Raw genomic sequence first — 23656 nt, forward strand, 5'->3', positions numbered from 1 at the left:
CAAGACACTTTAATTATATTCATGATGATTTAAAGATGTAAATGAAACTTCATCATACAATCTGTTTTCAAAATACGTTCAAATAGAAATAAATAATTTCAAAAATCTCAACATTTAGTCATAGACAGTTTAGCTTCGGTCGTACGTCCATTAGTCATAACCATGAGATAATAGGAAAACAACGGTGGTCCTTCCTTTCTTCAAGCTACAGTAGTGAAAAGTTTAAGCCTAAATGGAAGTCTTTCGCCCTCGTATTCATTCTTAGAGATTAGTGGATCTCTTATTTACTATCAGAACGGGGTTTATCAAGCTTTTTTCTTGAGTAAAACGTTGATTACCAAATTATTTTTTGTCAGCATGACACAAACTAAGATTCTCTGATTCAATGACGAACAATGACTCTTTTCTTTATCGTATACCCTCAAGAAACGCGAAATGCTGTTATAATCTAAAAATGTTCCTTAAGGAGAAAGTTTCCTACAAAGGCTATAACAGGGCCTAACAATGTGAACCACAAAGACTTCAGTTGTGTCATTTGAAGGCCAGCCACTCTGAATCCTACATTTCCATACTTTTGGTGTTTCTCTAAAAGGCTGGCAAACAGTGTTAGCTTTTCTTCTGAACTGAACGTAAATCCTCTTTGGCATTGTTCATCACAGTCCAGTGTAGCGACGATGAAAATCAAGCGATTAAGCTTTGAACTGACTTGGCCTAATTTGTAAAATGGAAGAGAAAAGAGGAGTATTGTTTCACAAACGAACACCACAAATGTTCCCAAACTCTCAGAAAGATTTATTCCAAACAAGAAACTATTCGATGAAGGAACATGTCTAAACATTTCCACGCTGGAATAAACACTGATTGTTCCCCACAACACTAACAGTAACAGAAGTGCTATGATGTACACTTGAAAAGCCTGCGAGGAATTTTGGATTCTCTTTGTCAATGCTTTGTATTTCTTCAGGAGCTCTGTAATGTTCCTGTTAGTCTGTTGTATCTGTGTGCTAAAGTTTTCCAGTTCCAAAATGTGAATCTGAACTACAAGAATCAGGAAGAAGAATATCGGCATAGCCATGACTCGACTGTAAAGAAGGACGAAAAATTCCACAATTTCGACATTCATGTCCCAATTTCGAGGAATTCCATTTGCTTGTTCTACGAAAATTGGAATTAACTTTTGAACTAAAGGCAGTAACAGAAGGAAAAACGCTGTAACTGCCATAAGATCCTGGATTAACTGCTGCGATTTTTGCCATTGATTCTCGGAAATGCCATTGCTGTTGTTTAAGATGTCACTGATGTGTCCTCGGTGGGCATGGAAAAAACATAATCCAACGTTATGAAGGATTACATAACGTAGTGTCCACAACAAGCGATGCATAACTGCTACGCTTGCAGCAATTGTATTTGTATTCGCTAACAGCGCTGGTAAACCGTTCATAAGATTATATATTTCAAATCCCATCACTGCCCATAGGCTCAAAACAACACCTGCTTGCATGATTTTATAAAACACCGCAGGAATTTTACGAGAACGACGTCGGGTTTCATTCGGTTCGATCCATTGAAATGTAAAGCACATGTAAGTGTACAAGAAGCATCCATGAAGGCTCAATTCAAATTGATCGTCATCGCTGTAATCTGTTCCTAAAGAACATAAATCTTCAATGGTTCCATGCTTTTCTACTGTTTGCGTTTTATTACCAGAATTGCTCCTTTCATTAAGTGGTTCGCCGTAATCGAGGATTCCTTTATTTTTACTTATTGTTTCTCTGCCTTCAGTTCGTGGATCAGTTATAAAAATCATTATCCTTGACCCTGATGTTTTGGTGTTTGTGTCTCTCGCATTTTCGAGCACGTTAGTATCCTGAAGCATAGTTCCAAGATCAATTAACTGAGTGTTTGCTGGCAAGCGAAGAGGATAAAGATGGTCGCCATAAGATACATAACATGTGATATCGCTCACACTTCCGCTGGCTGAACACGCCATACTTTTCGGCGATCGATAAAGCAAGGGAATATTCAGTTAGTCATTCATAAATATTTGAACTTCGTTTCGACGTAGATCTGTAAATCTGTTAGCATGGCATTGTTGATTTTTTTCTTCCCTCCTTGCACATACATAGGAACAGCGTTGTCTAGCATTTTTGACAATTTTGAATAAATTTCCTCGATCATGAAAGATCTGTCATGGCATAAATTATCTAAATTCCTACTTCCTAGAAAAACCGCCGAGAAATTCCACAGCTATTTCTCATTCATGAGCATACTCAACAAATAACTCTTCCTGGAAAGTGCTTTTAAATCATTTGATTTTACCATTACTTTCAAGAAAAAGGAAAGAAAACAAAAACCATAAGCACACTTGTGAAGTACTCTCTTCTGCATTTGTCATTTGTCATCATGTATGATCATGCATGATCATTGTAAACTTATGTTTATTAAATAACAAAGAGTTCAATCCTAATTGCGGCTGTTCAAAGTTGGGTCAATTTTACTTATGTTGTCTTTAAAAAATGTAATTAATTTCTCAGAACTAAGATGCAATGTTTAAGCACAGGAAAAAAATGTTTATTTTACCAATCAAAAGACATTCGTTGTCTAAGACTTAGAAAATTGTATTTGTTTTTTCCGGCTAAATTTTAATAAGTTGTTATGCCATAAGACTTTTTCCGCTTGTCTTTATTTCGCGTTTTGTATTTGAAGGATATAAACAAAGGGCGACAAATACCTCAGATCTCAACGAATATGGCTAAGTTTGTTGCGCGTGCTTCCATGAATTAATAGCTATCGGCGTGAATTTTCTCGGACCTAAAAATCAAAATACAAAAGGATACCAAGAATCATTTAATTACAGTCATCTCTTAAAAACTGCGGGTAATCTGACTTTCGTCAAGCATTTTCATGCAAATTACAGGCAGTTGTCTTTTAAATTTTGTGTATTCAACTTCGTCTTAAAGTTGACATTTGAGTTTGTCATAGAGAATATCAATAACGAGGCTTGGTATCAAAGAGTATTGAAATAGTTTCTATTCATGGTCATCTGCCATTCTTAATGTGTCAATTTAGGACCGGAAGTCTGAAAACTGAATGATTTAGATGACTGCTTGTGCTTTCGTTCTATGAATAGGCTCTCATTAATTGCAGGAGATCCATCGTCACGAAATCCATCCTATCTGTAATTCAGAATAATCTTAAAGAGCTTTTTGAAAAATTTACGTTCGTCAACTTACTGGCACACAAAATATTGAGTACACAGCGTATTTTACAGTAGCTCTACGCATATTGAAAAACGAATATTAATGTGAATAATCATTGCTTTCCGAGAAAAGAAAATGATTCCCAGAGATTAAACAATGCCCACAACAACATGCAAACGTTGCTATTTTGGATTTCGAGAAATTACTCACCTGGAAGCTAACATAAGCCGCAAATATGCGAGGAAGCTTTCTCGGAGTTTCAACATGCAAAGATTTAAGGAATCTTTATCACGGCTATTTTTGCAATAGCCTAGAATAGGATAGAATTAAAGCAAGGAAACTGCATAATATTTGGTAATGTAGTCGCAATTTTTTCCTGCTTACCTCGCGCATGCTCTTCGTTGCACCTGATCGGTGTTTTATAATAGGAACCTCTCACTAACTCTGCCCAGTCGGGCTGTGGATTCGTTCATAAGCGCACCAGCGAGGGCTACAATCTGTACTGCACCACTATGTTTCCTAAATTATTTTCTGTCTTGTGCTTGGTTACATGCATCACGAGAACGAGGCAAAATGTTATCAACCCATCAAATCTCAACGAATATGGGTAAGTTGACGGACATTTATAACATAGTGTGGCGTCTGCCTGAATATTCAGTATTTTTATTTTATTGCGTTTGCAAACCATTCCGTTTCTTCAGCGCTCATTTCTTGCAAGTTAAGTTTTGGAATCTTGGAAGGGTGATAGGAAGGCAGATAGACACAGACTTGGAATTTAGTAAGCCGGTTTGGAACGAATTTAATGAAACTTCCGGCCTTCGCATTTCGCACGGCTCTTTAAACAAAGAATTTTCGTATACAGGAGATGAAAAAGAAGAAACAAAATATAAGAGCAAAAAGCAAATGTTGTCGAGGTCTAAAGCGCAAATAGGATCTTAACAGAAAACAAAAATGTTCACAAGCTTTCAGACAAAAATTATGGAGCGAAGATACAAATAACAAGCTACACAACGTTCGCTTTAAATGAATTTAAACAAGGGATTTTTCCCTTATTAATTATGCAAAGATGTTTCGATAGTAAAGTTCTATTTACTTCAGCCGTGAGCTCATAGTGAAACTTGAATAATATCACATCTTTTCCATTTTCGTTTCAAGGTAGATATGGTTGAGAATACTTTATACGTTATAAGGCCAATTCCGCTAAAGAGGCGAGTAAAACTAGCACGAGGCAAGACGAGGCAATTGCCTCGTCTTGATTTCAGTTCAAGATTGACTTTTCTGAAGAAAAATGCTACGTGAAATGGTTAAAGGAGCATTTCTGATCCTCAACATTTCAAAATTTTCTTAGGGAGCATGCCCCCAGATCCCTATAGCGGCTCGCGCCTTCAGTGCTCGGAACTTGCCTCGTCTTGTTCCGAAGTCTGGCTACGGCCCTGTAGGGGCTGTTTAAGCTCGACTTTAATAGAGCACGGACAGATACATTGAGTGCACCTTATTCGGAAGACATATTTTGGTTTCAGATTATATCCGAGGGATTCTCAGAAAGTGAACACCACATTCTGAGAACTGTATTCCGGAATTAGCTTACAGGTAGCCGTCAAATAAAACCTCGAGCAAACAAAAAGAGCAGAATGTTTTCATGGCATGAAATGGAAATCGAATACTCTTTGAAGAAGGATCAGCTTTTTGATACCCGTGACCTAAAAATTTACAACTTAATGTTAACACAAAACTTCAAGACTTTCGGAATTTTTTTTTTTTCAGACATAGACTTTTCAGAATTTTAATGAGCTTTTGCTCCGTAACTAGCTTGACTTTAGAAAGCTTTAGGGAGACTGTTTTTAGAAAAGTTCTTGGGGCTTGAAAATAGCTTGAACATCATGAAAAACTTGGCATCCACTTGATGTCTGTAAAAAATGTTATATATGGATTAATTTAGAATGGCTTTGTCTATTGTGGAGGGCACAGAGTGTTTGTGTCGACTTCAAACTCGTCTTACTTAATTAAAGAGCACCCAAGCATTTCTCTTTCACGAAATCATCTAGAAACTTCTCAACTTTCTGGTTTTCCCAATTGATTTCTTTCTAATGGCAACTGGGCTGAATAGATCCTTACGTTCACAATATTTGTCTTTTCAAATCGACTTTCGCTTTCATTGAGCTTCAAAATGTACTCCCTTGGACAGTTTGGACAATGCTTACTTTTTTTCTTTTGTTATTAACATCCGCTGTCGATTTCGCACGAGAATGCGTTATTTAGTGGCTTCACACTCATCGCCGTTAAGACGCAGCACCCTTTTTCTTTCTCAGTTCTTTTAAATCTGAGATTCGGAATTTCAATACAGTTTTGAAACCAAGAGAAGATAATGGGACAGAAAGGGAAACTGGTAGAATCAAGAGGTAGACCGGAATATGTAGATTTTATCCAAGCTATTTTTAGCTTTTTGCAGAAAGAATTGTGGTTTCCTAGTGAAGTTTCTTTTTGCCGATGTTAGTTTGATATTAAAAGAACCAATCTCCTCGACGTTCTCCAGCTCCTTAACCACACTCACATGCAACCAAAATTCACTCAAAGAGGACGGACGCGTTTCACTCTCCGTGACCAAAAGGCCATATGCCAATCGAAAATCGATGCATGACGTGTTTAAACAGACAACTGCATAACAAGCGCCTGATTTAACGAGAAGTGACGCTCGCCTCGCAGCAGATGGAAGTGTTGTGTTACAGCGGGTTTATTTTATGAAGGTTTGTACAAGGAAAAATGGATTTGCAACCATCAATAGTTTTTTTTACAAGTCAACTCATTCATGAGGTGAATAAAGGGGGTAAGTTTCCAAAGAAAACTGTGGTACTGCGTCGGTTGGAGAGTATAGCAAGTAATTTAGTGTTAACAACTAAATTGAAAACTTAAATTGGCCACACTCATGAGGTGGTTCGGCGAAGACAGTACCAGCCCATTATTTTCTTGATGAAACGCATTCAGGATAATAATAGCTCCGTGAGGTGCGGTCCCGGATATGAAGAGCGTCCAGTCAGAACAAACCATCGCCAACAATCGGCACCTTAGAGAATACCTGGAACAATCAAAGACAGAACCTGCTTATGCAACTGCGTAGACTTTCTGCGCGTTTGAGTTATTCAGTCACGCTTGATTTCACCCTGAAGAAAAACTACTTGCTTTCGGTGTTTCACCTTTAGTTAATGGCAGGATTTGTCGTTTCTAAATTAGATGTTTGTAATGCATCTTCCAACACAGCGGTCATGGGCACATCAAATTTGGCTAGCAGCTCTATTTTAATGGCTTTGTTATTTTCAAATTATGCTATAGACAACCTCTAGGCGATTTCAAAGTGCGCACATGTGCAAACATGTGACTGTCTTGTCATATCTTGCAGGCGACACGTTTGTATTAGGAATACAGTGCAGACAGAGGCTTACTACACTGTTACATCAAGGACAACATACACACACACCACAACCAGTTGCGGATGGTTTGGTTGGGGCAGATGTGACACAAGCAGGTCAGTAGATACATTTCAAAAGAAAAAACATACTGCTGAAACTAAACAGCTTTTATCTCCGTCAGAAAGGACATATCAAATGATGACTATAATTCCGTTTTAAGATTCCACATAGTAACCCAACCTTTCGAAAATTTGCATAAAAATGTGTAGACGGTGTCATTTTGAGAGTAACCTAGCCATGGTCTCGTACTTAGACCTTCCCCGGCCATGCAATAGTAAAGTCCCTACATTTTGTTAATCACGGTAGGATCTGAGTACGAGATTGATATAGTCTCTTACCTGCAATGTAAAAGTCCCCTTTTTCATCTAACCACTTTGCCTCCCGCCAGCTTAGATTTGTATCAATTCCTATGAATCCATGTGTTTAAGTATTACCCAATTTTACGGTTTTTACAATTTCGATTAAATTATTTCAATTCAATCAACATTTCAAGCCTATTTCATTATAATCTGAGTAATTCTTGTAATTCATTGGGCATGTGATTATCTTCCAGACCAAGAACAGTGTACTACGTTACCCAAAGAACTAGAAATGTCAACGTCAAAATAATTTACTGCTGCAGTGGATGGAAGAAAAGTCACCCAAGCTCAAGAGAATGCACAAAGGGTACATTAACTTCTCCAGTAATTTTTTCATATTTATGAAATTTTCCATAGCTGCTTATCTCAAAATTTATCCAATGACTTTTTTTATTTTGCTTTTAGCGATCTGCTCTCAGGGTTGTAATTCCAATCACGGCTCTTGTGTCGCACCCAACAGGTGCCGATGTTCTTCGGGATGGACTGGGTCTACCTGTGACGATGGTACTATGTATTTACTTAGCATGCATGTTCTGTTATTACCAACGTTTTCCTCGTCATCTTTCCCATCTTATTCATGGGCGCATATCATTTTGATAAACCATAAAGTACTCCAACCAGTTTCCATTTGTCTTAAGACGGGTTCAAATCTGGAGAATGAAATCCTATGTAGGCCTTATCCGTAGGCAATTTAAGGAAAGTTCACCACAAGTTCAAGGTATTCGGGCTCTGTCGAGTGCTCCTTGAAGTGTTTGGATGGCAGCCAAATAGACGCCGCTTAGGGGTATACGTGAAAAGATTTGCAACGTATGATTGTCTTCCCCTAGATCAATCCTCCTCGGATCTCAGAGCATTGGATTGGTATAAAACTGATAAGTTTCTTGAACAATTATTTTCTTGTTTGCTCACATGAATATCACATTTTTACTTATGTTTAAAATCAAGGAACCCTTCCTATTCATTTTCATAACTGATCGCTGATCATAAAAAGAAAGCTTTCTCTTTTAAATAAGCGACGATCTTCACTCGCAATCTTGTTAAGTCGATTTAATGGAAGTGAAGGCAGAGGTGACGTTAGGAGTGGTAGTAACTTGTGTTTTAATGCATAGATGTCAATGAATGTGCTACAAATAATGGTGGATGTGACCAAATTTGTGTAAATATACCTGGTTCATATCAGTGCAGCTGCAACATTGGATACAACCAGTATGGCCACAGATGTCGAGGTATGATCTTCATTATGACGTTAAACGATGCTCATTTAAATATCGCATTTCAAAAGTGTTTGAAGAGGAATTAATTTTTTCACTGAGATATAGAGGGTCTAAGAAAGTTTTTTGGCAAGGAACAATCATCTTCGCGCTGTTAGATTTTATAATTTTTTCTTCATTCCTAGGATAAATGTTTAGTGCTTTGACAACATTGGAACCTCTGCAAATGCTGAAAGTTCTTCTTATTCTTCCATTTTGTTAAGAGGTGCATTTGAATTCATCGATTTCTTCAACGAGAAAGAGACAAACCTTAAACCTCCACAAGCAATGATTCCCTTTTAATCTCAAAATTATCTCCATCATTCACACTCCACGCTTTACTTGTAAGCCAAGTAATCAACCCGCATTCACCGTCTGTCTCATTTTCAGACATCGACGAATGTCAGACAATATCACCAAGACCTTGCCATTGCGGGGTTCCTGGAGAGCCTTGTGGTGCAAACTGTGTCAACCTCGTTCCTGGCTACAAGTGCACCTGCGCACTAGGATTTCAGCTCCGAAGTGGTGGAACCATTTGTGATGGTAATTTTGAAAACAATCTGTTACTGATTTGTCAGGCGAAAGAGAATTGGAGATGGCTTGTTCAGGGTGTCCATGTAAATCAGTTTAATGTAGAGGAAATGCTGACGGTGTCTTGAGTCTCTATGTAATACAAATATTTATTACATGTGTTTGTCTTTAAGATGTCAACGAATGTTTAACAGCCAATGGAGGATGCCCACAAACATGTCATAATCAACCCGGAAAGTTTTCATGCGGCTGCTTTAATGGCTTCAACCTCATTAGCGGGAACGGCGGTACTTACTGCGAAGGTGAGATAACTCACTTTGTGCCTGTTTTCAGGAAAAAGTTAGGAACAAATTGATGGTCAGGGCGGCTGGAATGTGATCAGAATAGCAACTTGCCAGCCAGCTAATGGTTCTCGCTTTATTAACATCTCTATTTGTCTCTTTGCGCAGTGCCACTGTTGTAAGACTGACAGCAATATTACTCTTTGTTGTCAGATATTGACGAATGCTTGTCAAGTAATGGTTTCTGCACCCACCTATGCGTTAACACTGCGGGATCTTATCGTTGTGAATGCCCCACAGGGTTCTTCTTGGATTCAAATGGAAGATCTTGCTCGGGTATGTTACTCCTTATGAACATGGATACAAGTTTCTTTGAGACAGCGGAGGAGCACAGGCAAATGTTTGTTTTTTTCTGTCACATCCGTCTTCGTTCACAACCTCATGTAAACCTCAAGGTCAGATTCCCCATGAAGCTTTATACAGGTGTTGAGTTGACCGATTCTTATTAAAAACGCTCAGGATGAATCCCCTTGTTTGTTCATGTTACAGATCATGATGAATGTTTGCTGGGACACCATGGCTGCCAACAAAAGTGTAACAATTTCCTTGGAAGCTTCTACTGCTCTTGCAACTCGGGATATGAACTCAACAAAGACAACAAAACTTGTTCAGGTAAAAGGCCACTCACCCTCTTACAATGGCCTCTTAGTTTTGAAAAGCACTTCTCGCCACCACCTTTCTTGCCAACTCACTAAGGAAATAGTAATCGCTTTGCGCAGAGGTCATTAGTTGATGGCTATTTACTTAATTGTCGTTCACACTATCCATGCAGGTACAGCTTCTCGAATGAAATTTATTCTTCGAGTACCATGTCTTTTGTTTTTCCAGATGTAAACGAATGCACCCCTGTGTTCGTCAAGAGCCTTAACAAAACGGTCATCCCAGCAGGATGTGATCAAATCTGTCACAACATACAAGGGAACTACACCTGCAGTTGTGACCTGGGATATCAGCTTCTGTACGACGGAAAGCGGTGCCGGGGTAAGACTGTCCTATAGTTCTTTTGTAATGCTTCGGAACATAAAAACAACTTCAGTTAATTTTTAACCGTCATAAAGAATATAACTGTCGACTATAATGACTGCATGTAAGTTTGGAGACTCTAACATCTACCCTGGCTACAGACCTGACTATGGGCTGAATGAACCATCGACTTATCGATCAACCCACCAGTCCGCTCTCCAAAAGAAAAGTTGTGTATGGATCGAATACTGCTCAGTTACAGATCGCTGATCATATTCTTTTTACTTCACAGACGTGAATGAATGTAACACAGGAGTCCACCTTTGTGAACATAAGTGCCATAATACACCTGGGTCATATGGCTGCTCATGTTTTCATGGCTACAGACAAAGGGCCGACATGCGAACCTGTGAAGGTAGGTTATGCTATGCAACTGCTACCTTACATTAACAAATTCATGTTGTTGAGGTTGTTCTCAGAGTCTATCAGAGAGTACGAGACCTTGGAACAAATGTTATTGAGCAACGGGTACAAAGGAATTAGGCCTTCAGGAATGTGTAGACATCTGTCATTACCGTCCTTTCAAATTTTTTTCCTCGTCTTAATTAGGACTTCCTTGTGAGGACATCTTTGCCCCACCTCATGGTCATATGACCTGCAGCGGATTTGTCACAAATGAGACCTGTTGGTTCACGTGCGAGGATGGATATGAAATACAAGGTTCTGAAAAGAGAACTTGCCTCAATTCTTCGAAGTGGGACGGACGGCAAACTTCTTGCAAAGGTAACAACAATGGCAGTTGAATAGCCAGCAAATTCTCAAACTTCTTAGTATTCCTTCTCCTTTTTCCAGTCACGTTTCTTTTTACGATAGCTTTTCTGAACCAAATTTGCTGATTACTCTAAAAAATCTTTTTGTCTATCATCTCCATGTTTCCACTCACTTTGCCGTTCCAATAATACTCACTTTAATGTTACTCCCATAACCCAACATAGTGAGAAGTTGTGGTCGACTATATCCACCAGAGAAAGGCATAGTTTTACTTCCCTGTCACGTGACGTTTGGTTCTACCTGCACACTTGACTGTATAGAAGGATACGTTACATTTGACCGTAGCATTGCAACGTGCCAGCTGACTAACTCCAGTAACGTAGGATGGGATATAGGAAACTTCACTTGTGAAGGTATAAGTCGTCATTAGGAAATAAGCATTGACTGAAGAATTCATATCGTAGCAAAAACGAATACTAAACTCCTGTTCTCTTTTCCCTAAAGATGTCATTCCTCCGTGCGCTTGTAGTAATCAGTAATTTGTTATTTGATCCATTTGCTTATTATCTTAATTAATTTCTGTTTTAATTCTACCTAGAGATAATTCTTTGCAAGCCCAATCCATGTCGGCATGGAGGAAGATGCATCCTCATCGATTCACAAAAGTTTTCATGTGATTGTCAGAATACTGGGTATGAGGGGGATCTCTGTGAACGAGGTGTTGTTACACCTCCTGATTTCCCAAAACTAATTCCTGGAAGGCCTTCGGATGATCTTTCTTTACTTGCGAAACCTGACAATGTATTAACTGTTTTCTTCGATGCAACACTGAAAATGACCTTCCATCCGAAGAGAGTGATGATTCAGTATCCATCAGATCAAGCGGAGTTTAAAGTTATTGGACACGAGTCTGGAGTTGGTATGGTGTCATACGACCTCAGTGGGATAGACAAGCATACTTTTGTGTCTCCCACGGATAGCTCAATCTTTGTTGGTCTTAATATGTCAAATGCAAATAGCATTTACACCAGAATGGGCCTTTTGAATGGCGAGGTACCAATCGGATGCCAAACAAGGAGCCTAGAGAACTTTCCGTGCGGGCTAAAAGTAGCCTACACCTCCTCCTCGACCCTGCCAAATGATGTTCTCGTCCAGTCAGGTCCTGTTCACATCATTACACCCGAAAACAAAACAATTCCTTTGAGTCTTGTGGGATACGATTTTGCTTCATCTTCTCAATCAGGTCAAGAATCAGAGTTGCTGAAGACACTTATCGCCCAGACAAGCACTATCAATACGAGCTCGGCAGGCCAAACATCGAACGAAATGTGCTCCTTTCAGCCAAGCGCAGATGCCTTGATTGAATTAATTCAGGAAGACGCTTTTTCAAAGTCTTTCATGCGGTACTTGACAGACAAGCTACCATTATGGATACGACTTATGGTTGAAGAAGACAACAATTTATTTGCCGCAGAAAACATTCGAGCCGACCTCATTCGAACCGCAAGCACGCAGAGTGATCACCTGAATTGCAAGTTTCCTCCACTTGGTATCGCCACTGCAATGGTCACATATCGTCCGAAAGTCACTTTCACTATCTCCGCTGGGAGGAAACAAATTTCCTTGCCCAGCAAAGGCTGTTGTTTTGCAACCGACCCTTGCAGTAGTGCAGTGTTCCTGACATTATCCGGAAAGGCTGGTGAAGAAATTAGCAAAATTCCCGTTTTGAAGGACTTGACTGATAATGGCTGGGGTGTCCTGTTATCATCTTTTGGTTTCACCGCTCCGAAAAAATACCAAAGCTTAACGAACTCCTTGCCTTCTGATCCAATGTCTGAACACTTTTTTGATTTTCATTATAATATGTGGTGGGAAGGAACTACTAACATTTCCCTAAAAAACACAAGTGATTTTTCAATCAACATGAAAATGAGTGGCCAAGTGTTCTCATTTGTAGAAGATTTGAACAGCGTGAGTATAAAGCCTTGTCTTGTAACTATTACAAAATAGCCGAGAGAATTCAATTTCATGTTAAGTTTACCAATACCCAGACATCCTGGCGACCACGGCAAACCATGCCCAGCTTTGATTTTGGAGAGTTATTCGATGCAACGTAATAATTCTTTGTGGGCGTGGAAGGAATCATATCGGACATAAAATGAAGATCAAGAAAACTGCATGGAGGGTTTCAACTTTATCTTAAGGTTGCAATTTCCTCGTAACAATTACATTACAATCCTTAATTCTATTTGTCTTGTAGTTACTCACCAGGTACTTTTCTCGGCCAATCAAGAGTATATTTCATGGATCAGTCGAGTTTACTTTTTCTATGCAAGCTCTAGGAAAGAAGTTTTTACTGAGGTTTCACGCCAACAGCGTGGTCGCAAACTCAAAACTTGGAGGTAAATTCTAATGGTGCTTTCATATATTTTATTTTGACTTATTCAGTTTTTGTCTTGTTGTTGATCCTGATACCCCTTTCTCCCCTTTAACGTTCGCCCCTTTTCTTTTTATCAGTGTTAGGATAATTACTATGTTAACGGTTTGTCACCAGTACATTTTGTTTCTTTCCTAAGGACCTTCCCTTCTCTCATCGGAATGCCAAGTTCCCCAAGGCTTCACCTTCACACTGGATCGAGCTGCCGAACCTTTCAAGAATAGTATTTTTTTAACCTTCATTAAACCCAATGGAGGAGTCAAATATTTGCAAATCTACTACTCTATTGATGGTGGAGAAGATATCGCAGCATTTGATCCCAGCAACAACTTGAAATCTCTCGAATATCAGACGCAAGACATAAAGAGGGTCTTTTTAGATGTTCAGATATTTGTTCCTGAATTGCGAGAAACAACACAAACGTGGACTGCAGTGTTAGAAGGGACGCTCATTAAGGTCATCAAGGCTCGAAATTTGCTCTCCTCTTCTTCAGATCTCTTGCAACTAAAAAAACTGGTTGCAGAGATTGACAACGATCTTGAAAAGATACCAAGAGTCCTTGATCTTCTCATAGCGAGGTCACAACCGTACAGGAATCGTTCAAACATTGAAAATGCCATCAGTCGCCTCCTTAAACTTAAGTCAGACCTTCCAATGACCATCTCTCTGGTGTTCACGCAGTCTTCCATTCGGCAATCCTTTGCTGGTGTTCGTTTTGCCCTTGTGGCACAGATTTGTCACAAAAGACTCTGTTTTGACAACATCAATTGTAATGTATGGTCCCTGACTGACAACTACTGTTTAACCAACAGTTCTGGCACAGACAATGGTATAATAGTCAACGGAACTGCCTTGAGAGACATACCTCTTGGTAATATAATAACTTTCCCGACTCGGAGACCGCTGCGAATGCTAATAAGCCGCAAAAATGAGCCACTCGAGACTACATTTGAGTGTTCTGTTCGATTATTGGGACTGGCCAAAACCACGAGCGTACGAATGGTAGGACATGAGCTCTTCTTTTCCATCTCAGGGCCAATTTTTGGAACATTCGAGACGCTTTTGAATGTAACAGCTGACTTTGAAAACGTTGCAGACTGGAAATCCTTGCTTTTTGGAGTGAAGGGCACAATGAGTAAGTCATCAGGTCTTCATGTGATGCTGGAAGGTACGATTGCCAACGAGACTACCCTTGCAGCCATGGAAGCAACCAGAAGGTTGAGGCAGGCGAAGGCAGCTTTCAGTGTTGCAAAGACGAAAGCAGATACAGCCAGGAACTTTCTTAAAGAAAAACAGACGATCACCGAACAGCTGAGAAGGAAAAAGGAAAAAGCTGCAGAGGATCTTCGTGTGGCACGTCTTCAATATCAATTAGCAAAAGTGAGTTTCAACAACACGGTCTACCTTAAGCTACATCTTCTAAATCCTATGTGTGAAATAAGAGAGTGCAACTACACTTGTTTAAACGGCTGTGTTCACCCTAACCTCTGCCAGGACCCAATAAACATAACTTATCTTGAGCGATACTGTGCTACGGTTGAAAAACCAATGACAGTAAAAGTTGTGGAAAGTAGCACTAGAAAAAGCAGTTTTAGTGTGCAGACGTATCATACCGTGTATACTGGAAACTGTAGATCCGGGGTCTCGTTCAAAAAAATAATGGATTATGCTAAGAAAGGAGCTCAGGTTGGAAAATTTGTTGGAGGGATTATTGGAAGTGCGTTTGGACCTGTAGGAACGATAGTCGGAAAGGTTATTGGAGGATTGGCTGGTGCAATTGTTGGAGGTATTGTTGGACATTTCAGCAAGAAAATATTTGGCTGTTCTGACACTTACGAGACAGTTCTAGGTGAACCGCGGCTTGTAGAATACGAACGGAAAAGTTTCGAGGTAAAAGCTGTAGTCAAAATGATCAAGGAAATTGAGTGCTCAGACCAAGAAGAGAAAACAAAACCCGGTGGATTTGGTCCTCCTTACCCTTGCTGTAAGCGATATGGATGCCAAACCAAAGTCATCGATCCCCTTTGTGTCAAACACAACGAGGAATGTCTCATTTATATGACTGAGCTTAAATTCACGCTTGATGCCTGGAATGAAACTTTTCAAGATGCCTTTCTGAATCTTAGAGAATCCGTTGACAAGGTTAAAAAGGCTACAGCTGTTTACGAGAAAGCGAGAATTCGTCATGAAGTGGCCCTTAATGAGCTGCACAAAGTAAAATCTTACACGGAGCAGAGCCTATCGGCGGTAGAAATCGTCAATGCTTCTATGATTCATGTCCGCCGAATCGTTGACTTTGGACTGAAGATATCCCAAGCTATGAATGCCACTAATTCGTATGGTAATAAAACTGTAGATGTTGGAGACCTTACGTTTTCACTAACCACAGCATCAAAAGATACAAGAAAGATCCTTTTTCAGTGCAATGTTAGCTCTGCTAATAGTCAATCCACGTTAGTCTCTTTTGTAGTTGACTTCGATCAAATCGAACGCTCAATCAATTCTGCCTCCAAGACGATCCTTAGCAAGCTGTTTGGTGGGACATCATCCAGGAAGAGGCGGGCGGCTCCGGAAGAACAGAGTCACTTTGAGAATTCAGACATAAATGCTTTACACATCAGTTTCACTGATTACCCTCATGCATGCCAGTTTGCCAATTCAACACATTTGTTCCTAATCTCCATTCTTCACCCCCTGGAAAATCTAATTTCAGCCTTTAAAGGAATGGATGAAGAGCTATCCTCCGGATTCAAAGATCTTGACAGACTGACGCACACTGTTCATGGCAGCAGCTCATTTTCCAATTCGTCGAGTAGTTCCAACATTTCTGACAGTTCCTCAAGAAGTCTAAACAATTCGTTCGTTTCAGACTACTTAGAGATGATAGAATTCTTCAAAAATGAGAGCACTCGGGTTCGAAATAACTCTTCACAGTCTTGGAATGAAACTCTAGAGGCTTGGAGGGCATTCCTCGAGGTATTCACCTATAATAGCGGATTTCAGGAATGTTCAGGGGCCATTGACTGTATCGAATATTCTTTTGAAGGGTTAAGGGAATTTTACGAGTTTGAAAGCAGTCCACAAGCAATGACGATAAAAGACGCACTTTCTAAGCTGAAAGACTTGATTATGGCACTAACTTCTGAAGCCTTTACAATGCCAGAAACTGAACACACGCTCCAACAAGCTCTTTTATTGCTGAATGAAACCCGCGACGATTCCGTTTTGTGTGGGGGGAAGCCGTACATTACCTCTTCACCTCAAAAGGAAATTATCGTCCTGACTGGAGAAAGTTTATTGCTGCGTTGCGCTGCTGAAAGTGAAGCTGAGATAAAGTATGCTTGGATGAGGAATGACAAGCTTGTTGACGAATCACTGGATGGAACTTTCTATGTACGCGCTATCAACAAGCAACACGAAGGTGCTTACGTCTGTGTCGCTTCAAACAATAAAGGCAGTTCATTGTCTAACGTGACGATCATCAAAGTTCATAACAAGCCCAGCATCACTCTACATCCAAAGCCACAAAGAGTAGTTGTTGACAGTGAAATGTCCGCGACATTCATTTGCAACGCAACGGGCCAACCCACGCCTACTTTTCAATGGTTCTTCATATCCATCAATTCGTCTGTTGTCAAAATTAACGAGACGAGACCTGTGTTACACATGCCTGGTCCTCGTCAACATCAAGAAGGTTATTACTACTGTGAGGCATCCAACGAGCATGGTGTGGCAATCAGTCAGAAGGCCCGGCTTGACGTACTAGGCTACTCTGTGGGTCTTCCCAGACTGCTTTTCGCCCTGAATATCTCATCGTCCTGCTGGGAGGTATCAAATACCTCTAACAATTCCGTGCACAAAGCTCTGTCATGCAATTCCAGCATAGAAGCATTGCCGTCATCAGAAAACGAGACCTTAACTGATGACATTCTTCGTTCTTTAGCAAGATCACTTAATGCATCCATCAAGCTGATCTCCGAGTTTGAGTACAGCTCAAGAAATAATTACACCGCCACCATTGCATTTATCTTAGATATCGATAAAGAAGCTTGGAAACAATCCAACTTTACCGGTCACATGCAAGTAGTTGAAGCTATCGCTTATATTGGTGCTAATCTGATTGAGAAAGTGGAACAGTTCAATTCTAGCATACTTAACAAGACTTTTGAGGTACCTTGGAACAATACCGTTGTTTATGGAGATCCTGGAAGCCTTCTTGTTTACCCTCTGTCTCCGGAATGTCCCCATGGACAGGCCCTCGACGGAAATGGATACATTTGTGGTAAGCATAACGTCAACTTTAACCCATTTCCTATTGGCTCGGAGTTGTAACAAGGGACAGAGTTAGAAAAAGTTCTGCTTATACCTCATTATAGACATTACAGCCCTGTCTTTAACTGCTAACATTTGTGGCCGCCGTGACGGACCTCATGAAAGCCTTCACGACTTAAAGTAGTTTACACACAGATTGCACTTTGTGTTCAGTTGTCTTTGAACAGTATAACTAACTGAACGTGTAAAAAGCCCCTCTGATGTATTTGTAATCGCTTTAGTCCTATATAATTCACTCGCTTACACCTCATGCTTACGAGTTAGCCAAAAAATTTAGTTAATAAAGAATTCTTATTTGTCTGATCTGCTTTCTCCCTAACATGCAGTGTCTTTATCTCCTTAGCAAACTGTCCTGCTGGCTCATTATATGTAGAGGAGAATGAAACATGCGCAGAATGTCCGTTCGGAACTTACCAACCTGTGCAAGGACAAACAAGATGTATTCCCTGTGGCACAAACCTCACAACAGCCTTTAATGGAACAGTGGAAGAGTCAGACTGTATTGGTAATGTCAAGTACATTTTGTTTTGGCTCGGTTTTATCTCGGGTGACATTTTGTTTTCATATAGCGAAAGACTTTTACACTTAAGTATTCCAACGGGTCTAATATATTGTACTTCACTTCAGTCAATCAAAAAACGTCTTGGTTGTCTTCACTGATTCATAATACCCACCGTAAATATTAAAAATGTCTGAACATCGATTAATTTTTTAGAAGCTTAAAGAGAAATGAAGGATTATGGCAAAAATTTAGGAAAAAATCAAAATTAAAGAAGATATTAAGATATCTTTAAAGACTCTGCATGAGCCAAACGCACCATTAATATCACTTTTTTCTCCTTATCCGGTGCCCCTTCAGCTGATTGTCCAGCTGGTTCATACAGTACAAAGAACAAAACATGCTCTTTTTGTCCGCTTGGCATGTACCAACCATCCCGAGGGAAGCCAGCTTGTATTGCTTGCGGTAAAAACCTAACAACAATTACCAGTGGAACTGTTGAAGAAATACACTGTATAGGTAAGTTAACATTTGTCACATTTTCAGTTCAAATGGAGGGCGATTGAAGCTATAGCTTCTGGCCACAAGATATTAGAAAATTGGCTGGCATAGAAGCAACTTCTTCCTTTTATGTTACGTTTTGACAGAAGAGGATTGAGGCCTCTCTTGGTTTTGTGTTGTACCTAGACAGCCCCTAACGCGGGAAAACGGAAAATGATCAAATCGCGATTGGGTTTAGACTTAGATTTGATTGATTCATAGGAGGTGCAGGTCTTCTAAAAAAGTCTTAAGGCGTGGTAAGGCAAAACCGCGGCAATTCTAATTACTTTGACTTTCATGTCAAAAATTACTCTAAAAACTGGGCCTGTCCAACAGAAGAAAAGACGAAAAATCACGGAAGAAAGTGAAGATTGTTTTCCCAGTCATGCCGTAACTTAGTAATTTTTCCATTTTTGTTTTTGTCGACTGTTCCGAGTCTTGATGAGTGATCAATGAGTGCCTCGAACGACTTACTGTTAAGAATTGTTTAACCATTCTTTATGCAGCGAACTGTCCTGCTGGCTCGTACAGTTCTGTGAACCGGACATGCGCTCTTTGTCCGCTTGGTTCTTACCAGTCGTCTGTTGGCCAGATGGATTGCCTTCCCTGTAGACAAGGTTTCACCACAGCCTCGCCAGGAGCTGTTAGTGAATCGCAGTGTGAAGGTGGGCTATTGCTGTCTCCTACAACATTTATGACTCGTTTTCAGACTGCAGTGCAATCCTACTTTGTTGGTCAAATTATTTAAAATTTCAGTGTTAACAAGATTGCGAAATTAGTGTATATTTTTACTTTACTTTTAACATGACAGAAAAACCAGTTACTGAAGACAAAACAACCATTTCTACACCATCGGCAACATCGCAAAATGTTGAAATGAAGGTAGGTAGATTTTCTTATTTTTGGATTCGCAAGAAGACAAGAATTCAAAGCGATCTGGCTTTTACAATAAACAATTTTTTTTCAATGTTCTCAGTTATAAACGGAGATGTTAAAACCTTACGATAGCGAAAGGTGAGCTGGCTAACAAGACAGGTTAATTGGAAGCTTCTTGTAATAAGGGCTTTGTAGTGGTACTAGCCATTCGATAGCCTCATCTTCTCATGTCTTTCATTTCTTTTATCAGACAAGTACCAACGAACAGCTTACAACTAAGACCCCAGGAGAGGCCAAAGAGCAGGAAAAGGCTGATGAGTTGTCTTGGAAACTTCCCGTCATCATTGTTGTTCCAATACTTGTGGTGCTAGGTAGGCCAAGTACAATCCTAAACGTTTCAGTACTTTCTCTTCAACTGATATCTTGATGATTAATTAGCAACACACATTTTCAACCGATAGCAACCGCGCCTTGAGGTTCCTAACTCATTTGGCGCTTCTGCATGCGGAAGAAAACGCAAACATGCGAGGCTCATAAAACCGAAAACATAAATTGTGTACATTAATGTTCATAAAATCTTATTCTCTTTTTTAAAATCAGTGATACTCAGCCAAGAGAAAATAATGTCCCATTATTTTCTTTTGTACTCAGCCGAATTTGATTTTTGAAAGCTGGACTGCGAATTTCTGGTGTCTATCCATTATTTTTTTGGTGAACCTTGATGCATGATTAATCCGTTTTACTTTTGTTTCGATTCTGACTCGTGCCGTGTTTTAATCAATGCTAGTTGTCATACTGTTGGTATTCTGCAACTGTAAAAGACGTAGAGCAAGTAAGGATGATTCAAAACCTAACATAGAACCAGCACAGACGGCGCAGTTTGAGAATCAAGCCTACCTGGGTAACCGAGACCACCGGATCATAAAACCGATTGACAATCCACTCTACGACTTCGTCGAACAAGAGCCACGAAAACGAGCAGACGATAACGAATATTCATTTGCGGACGAGCCAGTGCAGGTTGAATTGAGTGAAGATGATCCTGAAGGATATTACGAAGACATTGACGCCCTTAAAGCCAAAGATTCTACAAAGGACTTTGAAAGAAACACTTTTGGTTTTACAAACCTTGGCTTTCAGTGAGACAGCGATGGTTTATTGTGTTTGATCAAGAGATCACATGATCTCTTGTTTTGGTGATTTATACCTTGTGAATTTGGCTCCTTTTTTTCGGTTCGCTTTAGTCAGAACAAATTTTCACGTTTGCTTTGTTTAAGAGACAGAAAAGGTAAAGCTTAGAGGAAGGGGTGGGTGGAATTCCTGACAGGCGTAAGACAAGGATGCCTACGCGATGAAAAAGAGAAATGATATGGGAGCCCCCTCCCCCTCCACATTGAGTAATTTTTTAGTAGCCCCCCCCTTTTCTAGTACCTTTTTTACGATGTTTCGTTAATGAGTATAGGTTCCACAAAATATTCAACAAGAAAAAACACCTCAGTCAAAATGCTTAATTCTACATCGTGCAATCCGTCAATATCTCTTGCGAGGATGACAAAGGGAACATTGTTACTTGCCAAATCTTGTGTAAAAATATCTTTACTTGTTTTAACATTGATAATCTTATTCATTCATTTTTTTTCAAGTCAGGCTCAGCTTTTTGCTGAGTTATTATTTTTCCGGGTATTTAAAAAGAGAACCGATAAAAGCATGATTTCATCTGTAATATTAGAGTAGAATTGTTGAATTGCGAAGTAAAATTTTCACGAAAAAAAATAATGCTATAATTCGGTGGTTTTCGTAGAGCAGTTAATGGATCTTTAGAGAATTCTTTGAACATATTTATGAAAAGTTTCACATACATCTTGTGCGTTGAAATATCATTTCTATTCCCGCGTGTGTCCATTTGAAATCAGCTTGTGATAAGCGTAGCCTACGTTTAGCCGTACCCCTCACCCCCTCAAGGTTAAACGGAGGCGAGGCAACGTCTACGCAAACCTGACACTAATCGTGTTCCGAGACAACACTCTTTTGCAAGAAAATATATAATGACTTTGAATTGGTTAACCCCTTTTGCCGATTCTTTCGTCAATTCTGATTGGTTCGAGTTGGTAATTAACAACAATATTTATCACCCCTGATGAAGGCACTAGACAGGAGTGTCGAAACGTTGGGTCTATGAATTGTAACTTCTTCGGTTACATTCATTAAATCTGCAAACCAGTGTAGCATCAAACTATGTCTAACAACATGCGTCATAACAAGATGATGAACTAGATGTTTTCACGGTCAACTTTTTAGACAACAGCGATTTACGACGAGGTTTTAAGGCAAGTTTGCGCTATTCTTGGGATAGAGATATTACAAGAAGAACAGCAGAGAGCAATAGGTATTATTTTTTGGCAAAAGTAACGATCATGATGTCTCCGTTTCGTTACCAACTGGCTATGGAAAATCTTTATTTTATCAAGCAGCGCCAGTGATCGATCGCCTCTCCTCTCTAGAGGCTACGGCTACACGTAAGCTATGATAAGTGGAGCTTTACTCAGAAATCTGAAAGCGGATAACTTGATGCAATCCAGGAGCTAACGGCCTTTGGAAAAAACAACCACACCAAAAAACAGAAAAACAGAAAACAGCGAACCTTCTGCTTGATGCTTTTGTTGCTCCTTGGAAGGACCGAGAGCCCACCGCACTGTCAGTCAGCGAGGTTGCCAATGAATTGGACGACAGACCTCCGCCTGTTCCAAACATTGGGCAAGTCAAAGCCATACTCAAACATGTGAATCCGAGGAAAGCAACAGGTGTTGACTGTGTGCCTGCGTGGCTCCTTAAACGGTTTCACGAAGAACTGGCACCTGTTGTACAGGATATTATTTGTGCCAGTATAGTACAGTCCAAGTATCCTACTAGTTACAAGCATGCTTTAGTCAGCCCGGTACCCAAGGTTGATAATCCGACGGATATAAACAATGACTTTAGGCAGATTTCAGTTTTGCCACAAGTCGCCTAGGTACTGGAGAGGATCCAGCTTAAGCTAAACCTAAAGGACCTAAGTCTTAATGCTTCCCAACACGCTTTTACGGCGGACAGATCTACTATGACTGCATTTGCCAGCATCACACAAGACTGGTATAACGCTACAGATTCTGGAAGTCTATATAATGGCGTGCATGTGGTCTTTGTAGACTTCCGAAAAGCCTTCGATCTGGTGAATCATGGCGTTCTGTTGACTAAACTCGCTGGCATGGGCATCACCATGAGCTTTTGGAAATGGACACAGAGCTACCTATGAGGCAGAACACAGCAGGTTAAGCTCCCGGGAGTCCTCTCCAGACATGGTGAGGTGATTGCTGGTGTACCTCAGGGCGGTGTCATTTCTCCTACACTTTTTAATGTGCATGTCAACGATATTGAGGACTGCATCCCCAGGGGAATACCTGTATCCACTTGCAAGTACGCTGATGACTGCACCCTATACAAACTTGTTTTTAAGGACTCTGTCAGTCAAATGCAGGATGCTGTGACTCACTTGGAAAGATGGGCTGTGCAGAATAAAATGGAGCTGAATGCTAAAAAGACCAAAGATATGTGGATCACCTTCAAAAAGTCCTGTCCAATTCCTGCTCCTATTAATATCGGGCCTACTGAACTGGAGAGGGTTTCAGAGTTTAAACTACTTGGTGTATATGTACAGAACGATCTCAAGTGGAATACACATGTCTCAAGTATCAGAAAAGCGTGTAAACGGATCCACTCTCTTAGGGTCTGTAGAATAGCCCATCTCCCCAGGGACATTGGTCTTACAACTTACATCACTAAGATTAGACCTGTTTTAGAATATGCCTTGCCTGTCTGGGGAGGGCTGCCCATTTACCTCGAAGAAGATCTACAGAGAGTGCAGAATAGATGTCTAAACTTAACTTGATTTGATATGTATATATAATATGTAGTGTTTTGAATTTTTATTGTAATATTACCGTAATTCTTATCGCCAAAGGTAATAAATAAAGGTTATTATTATTAAATCCAGGGAGAATACAACTGGGTCGAAGGAAATCTAAATTGGTAGAACGTAGATCGACATTTTGAAAAC

At 40.0% G+C, this 23656-nt stretch overlaps 2 protein-coding genes across 4 annotated transcripts; one reads left to right on the forward strand and one right to left on the reverse strand.

Annotated features, from left to right (window-relative positions):
* Window positions 1-4: 4 nt before the first annotated feature.
* LOC131779700 (uncharacterized) lies at window positions 5-3702 on the reverse strand. 3 transcript variants are annotated; one of them, XM_066161414.1, is made up of 3 exons: window positions 3585-3702; window positions 2732-2811; window positions 5-1991 (listed from the first exon to the last, which is right to left on the reverse strand). In XM_066161414.1, exon 3 carries the CDS (start codon window positions 1988-1990, stop codon window positions 449-451), a length of 1542 nt encoding a protein of 513 aa, XP_066017511.1. In that variant the 5' UTR covers window position 1991; window positions 2732-2811; window positions 3585-3702; the 3' UTR covers window positions 5-448. The 3 variants fall into 3 exon arrangements, with proteins under 3 accessions (XP_066017511.1, XP_066017510.1, XP_058952254.2); XM_066161413.1 differs by having other exon boundaries at window positions 11-2138; XM_059096271.2 differs by lacking the exon at window positions 3585-3702 and adding an exon at window positions 3411-3536 and having other exon boundaries at window positions 11-2138.
* LOC131779732 (uncharacterized) lies at window positions 3633-21343 on the forward strand. Its single transcript, XM_066161409.1, has 22 exons — window positions 3633-3807; window positions 6595-6720; window positions 7218-7330; window positions 7429-7527; window positions 8133-8249; window positions 8664-8816; window positions 8978-9106; window positions 9299-9421; window positions 9635-9757; window positions 9974-10126; window positions 10401-10523; window positions 10718-10891; window positions 11104-11292; window positions 11478-12850; window positions 13140-13281; window positions 13456-17598; window positions 17992-18153; window positions 18508-18666; window positions 19194-19352; window positions 19499-19569; window positions 19814-19934; window positions 20351-21343. The coding sequence occupies exons 1-22, from the start codon at window positions 3713-3715 to the stop codon at window positions 20704-20706; spliced, it is 8403 nt and encodes a 2800-aa protein (XP_066017506.1). The 5' UTR covers window positions 3633-3712; the 3' UTR covers window positions 20707-21343.
* The last annotated feature ends 2313 nt before the right edge of the window (window positions 21344-23656 follow it).

This window comes from Pocillopora verrucosa, chromosome 14, assembly GCF_036669915.1.
Source record: "Pocillopora verrucosa isolate sample1 chromosome 14, ASM3666991v2, whole genome shotgun sequence".
NCBI lineage: Eukaryota > Metazoa > Cnidaria > Anthozoa > Scleractinia > Pocilloporidae > Pocillopora > Pocillopora verrucosa.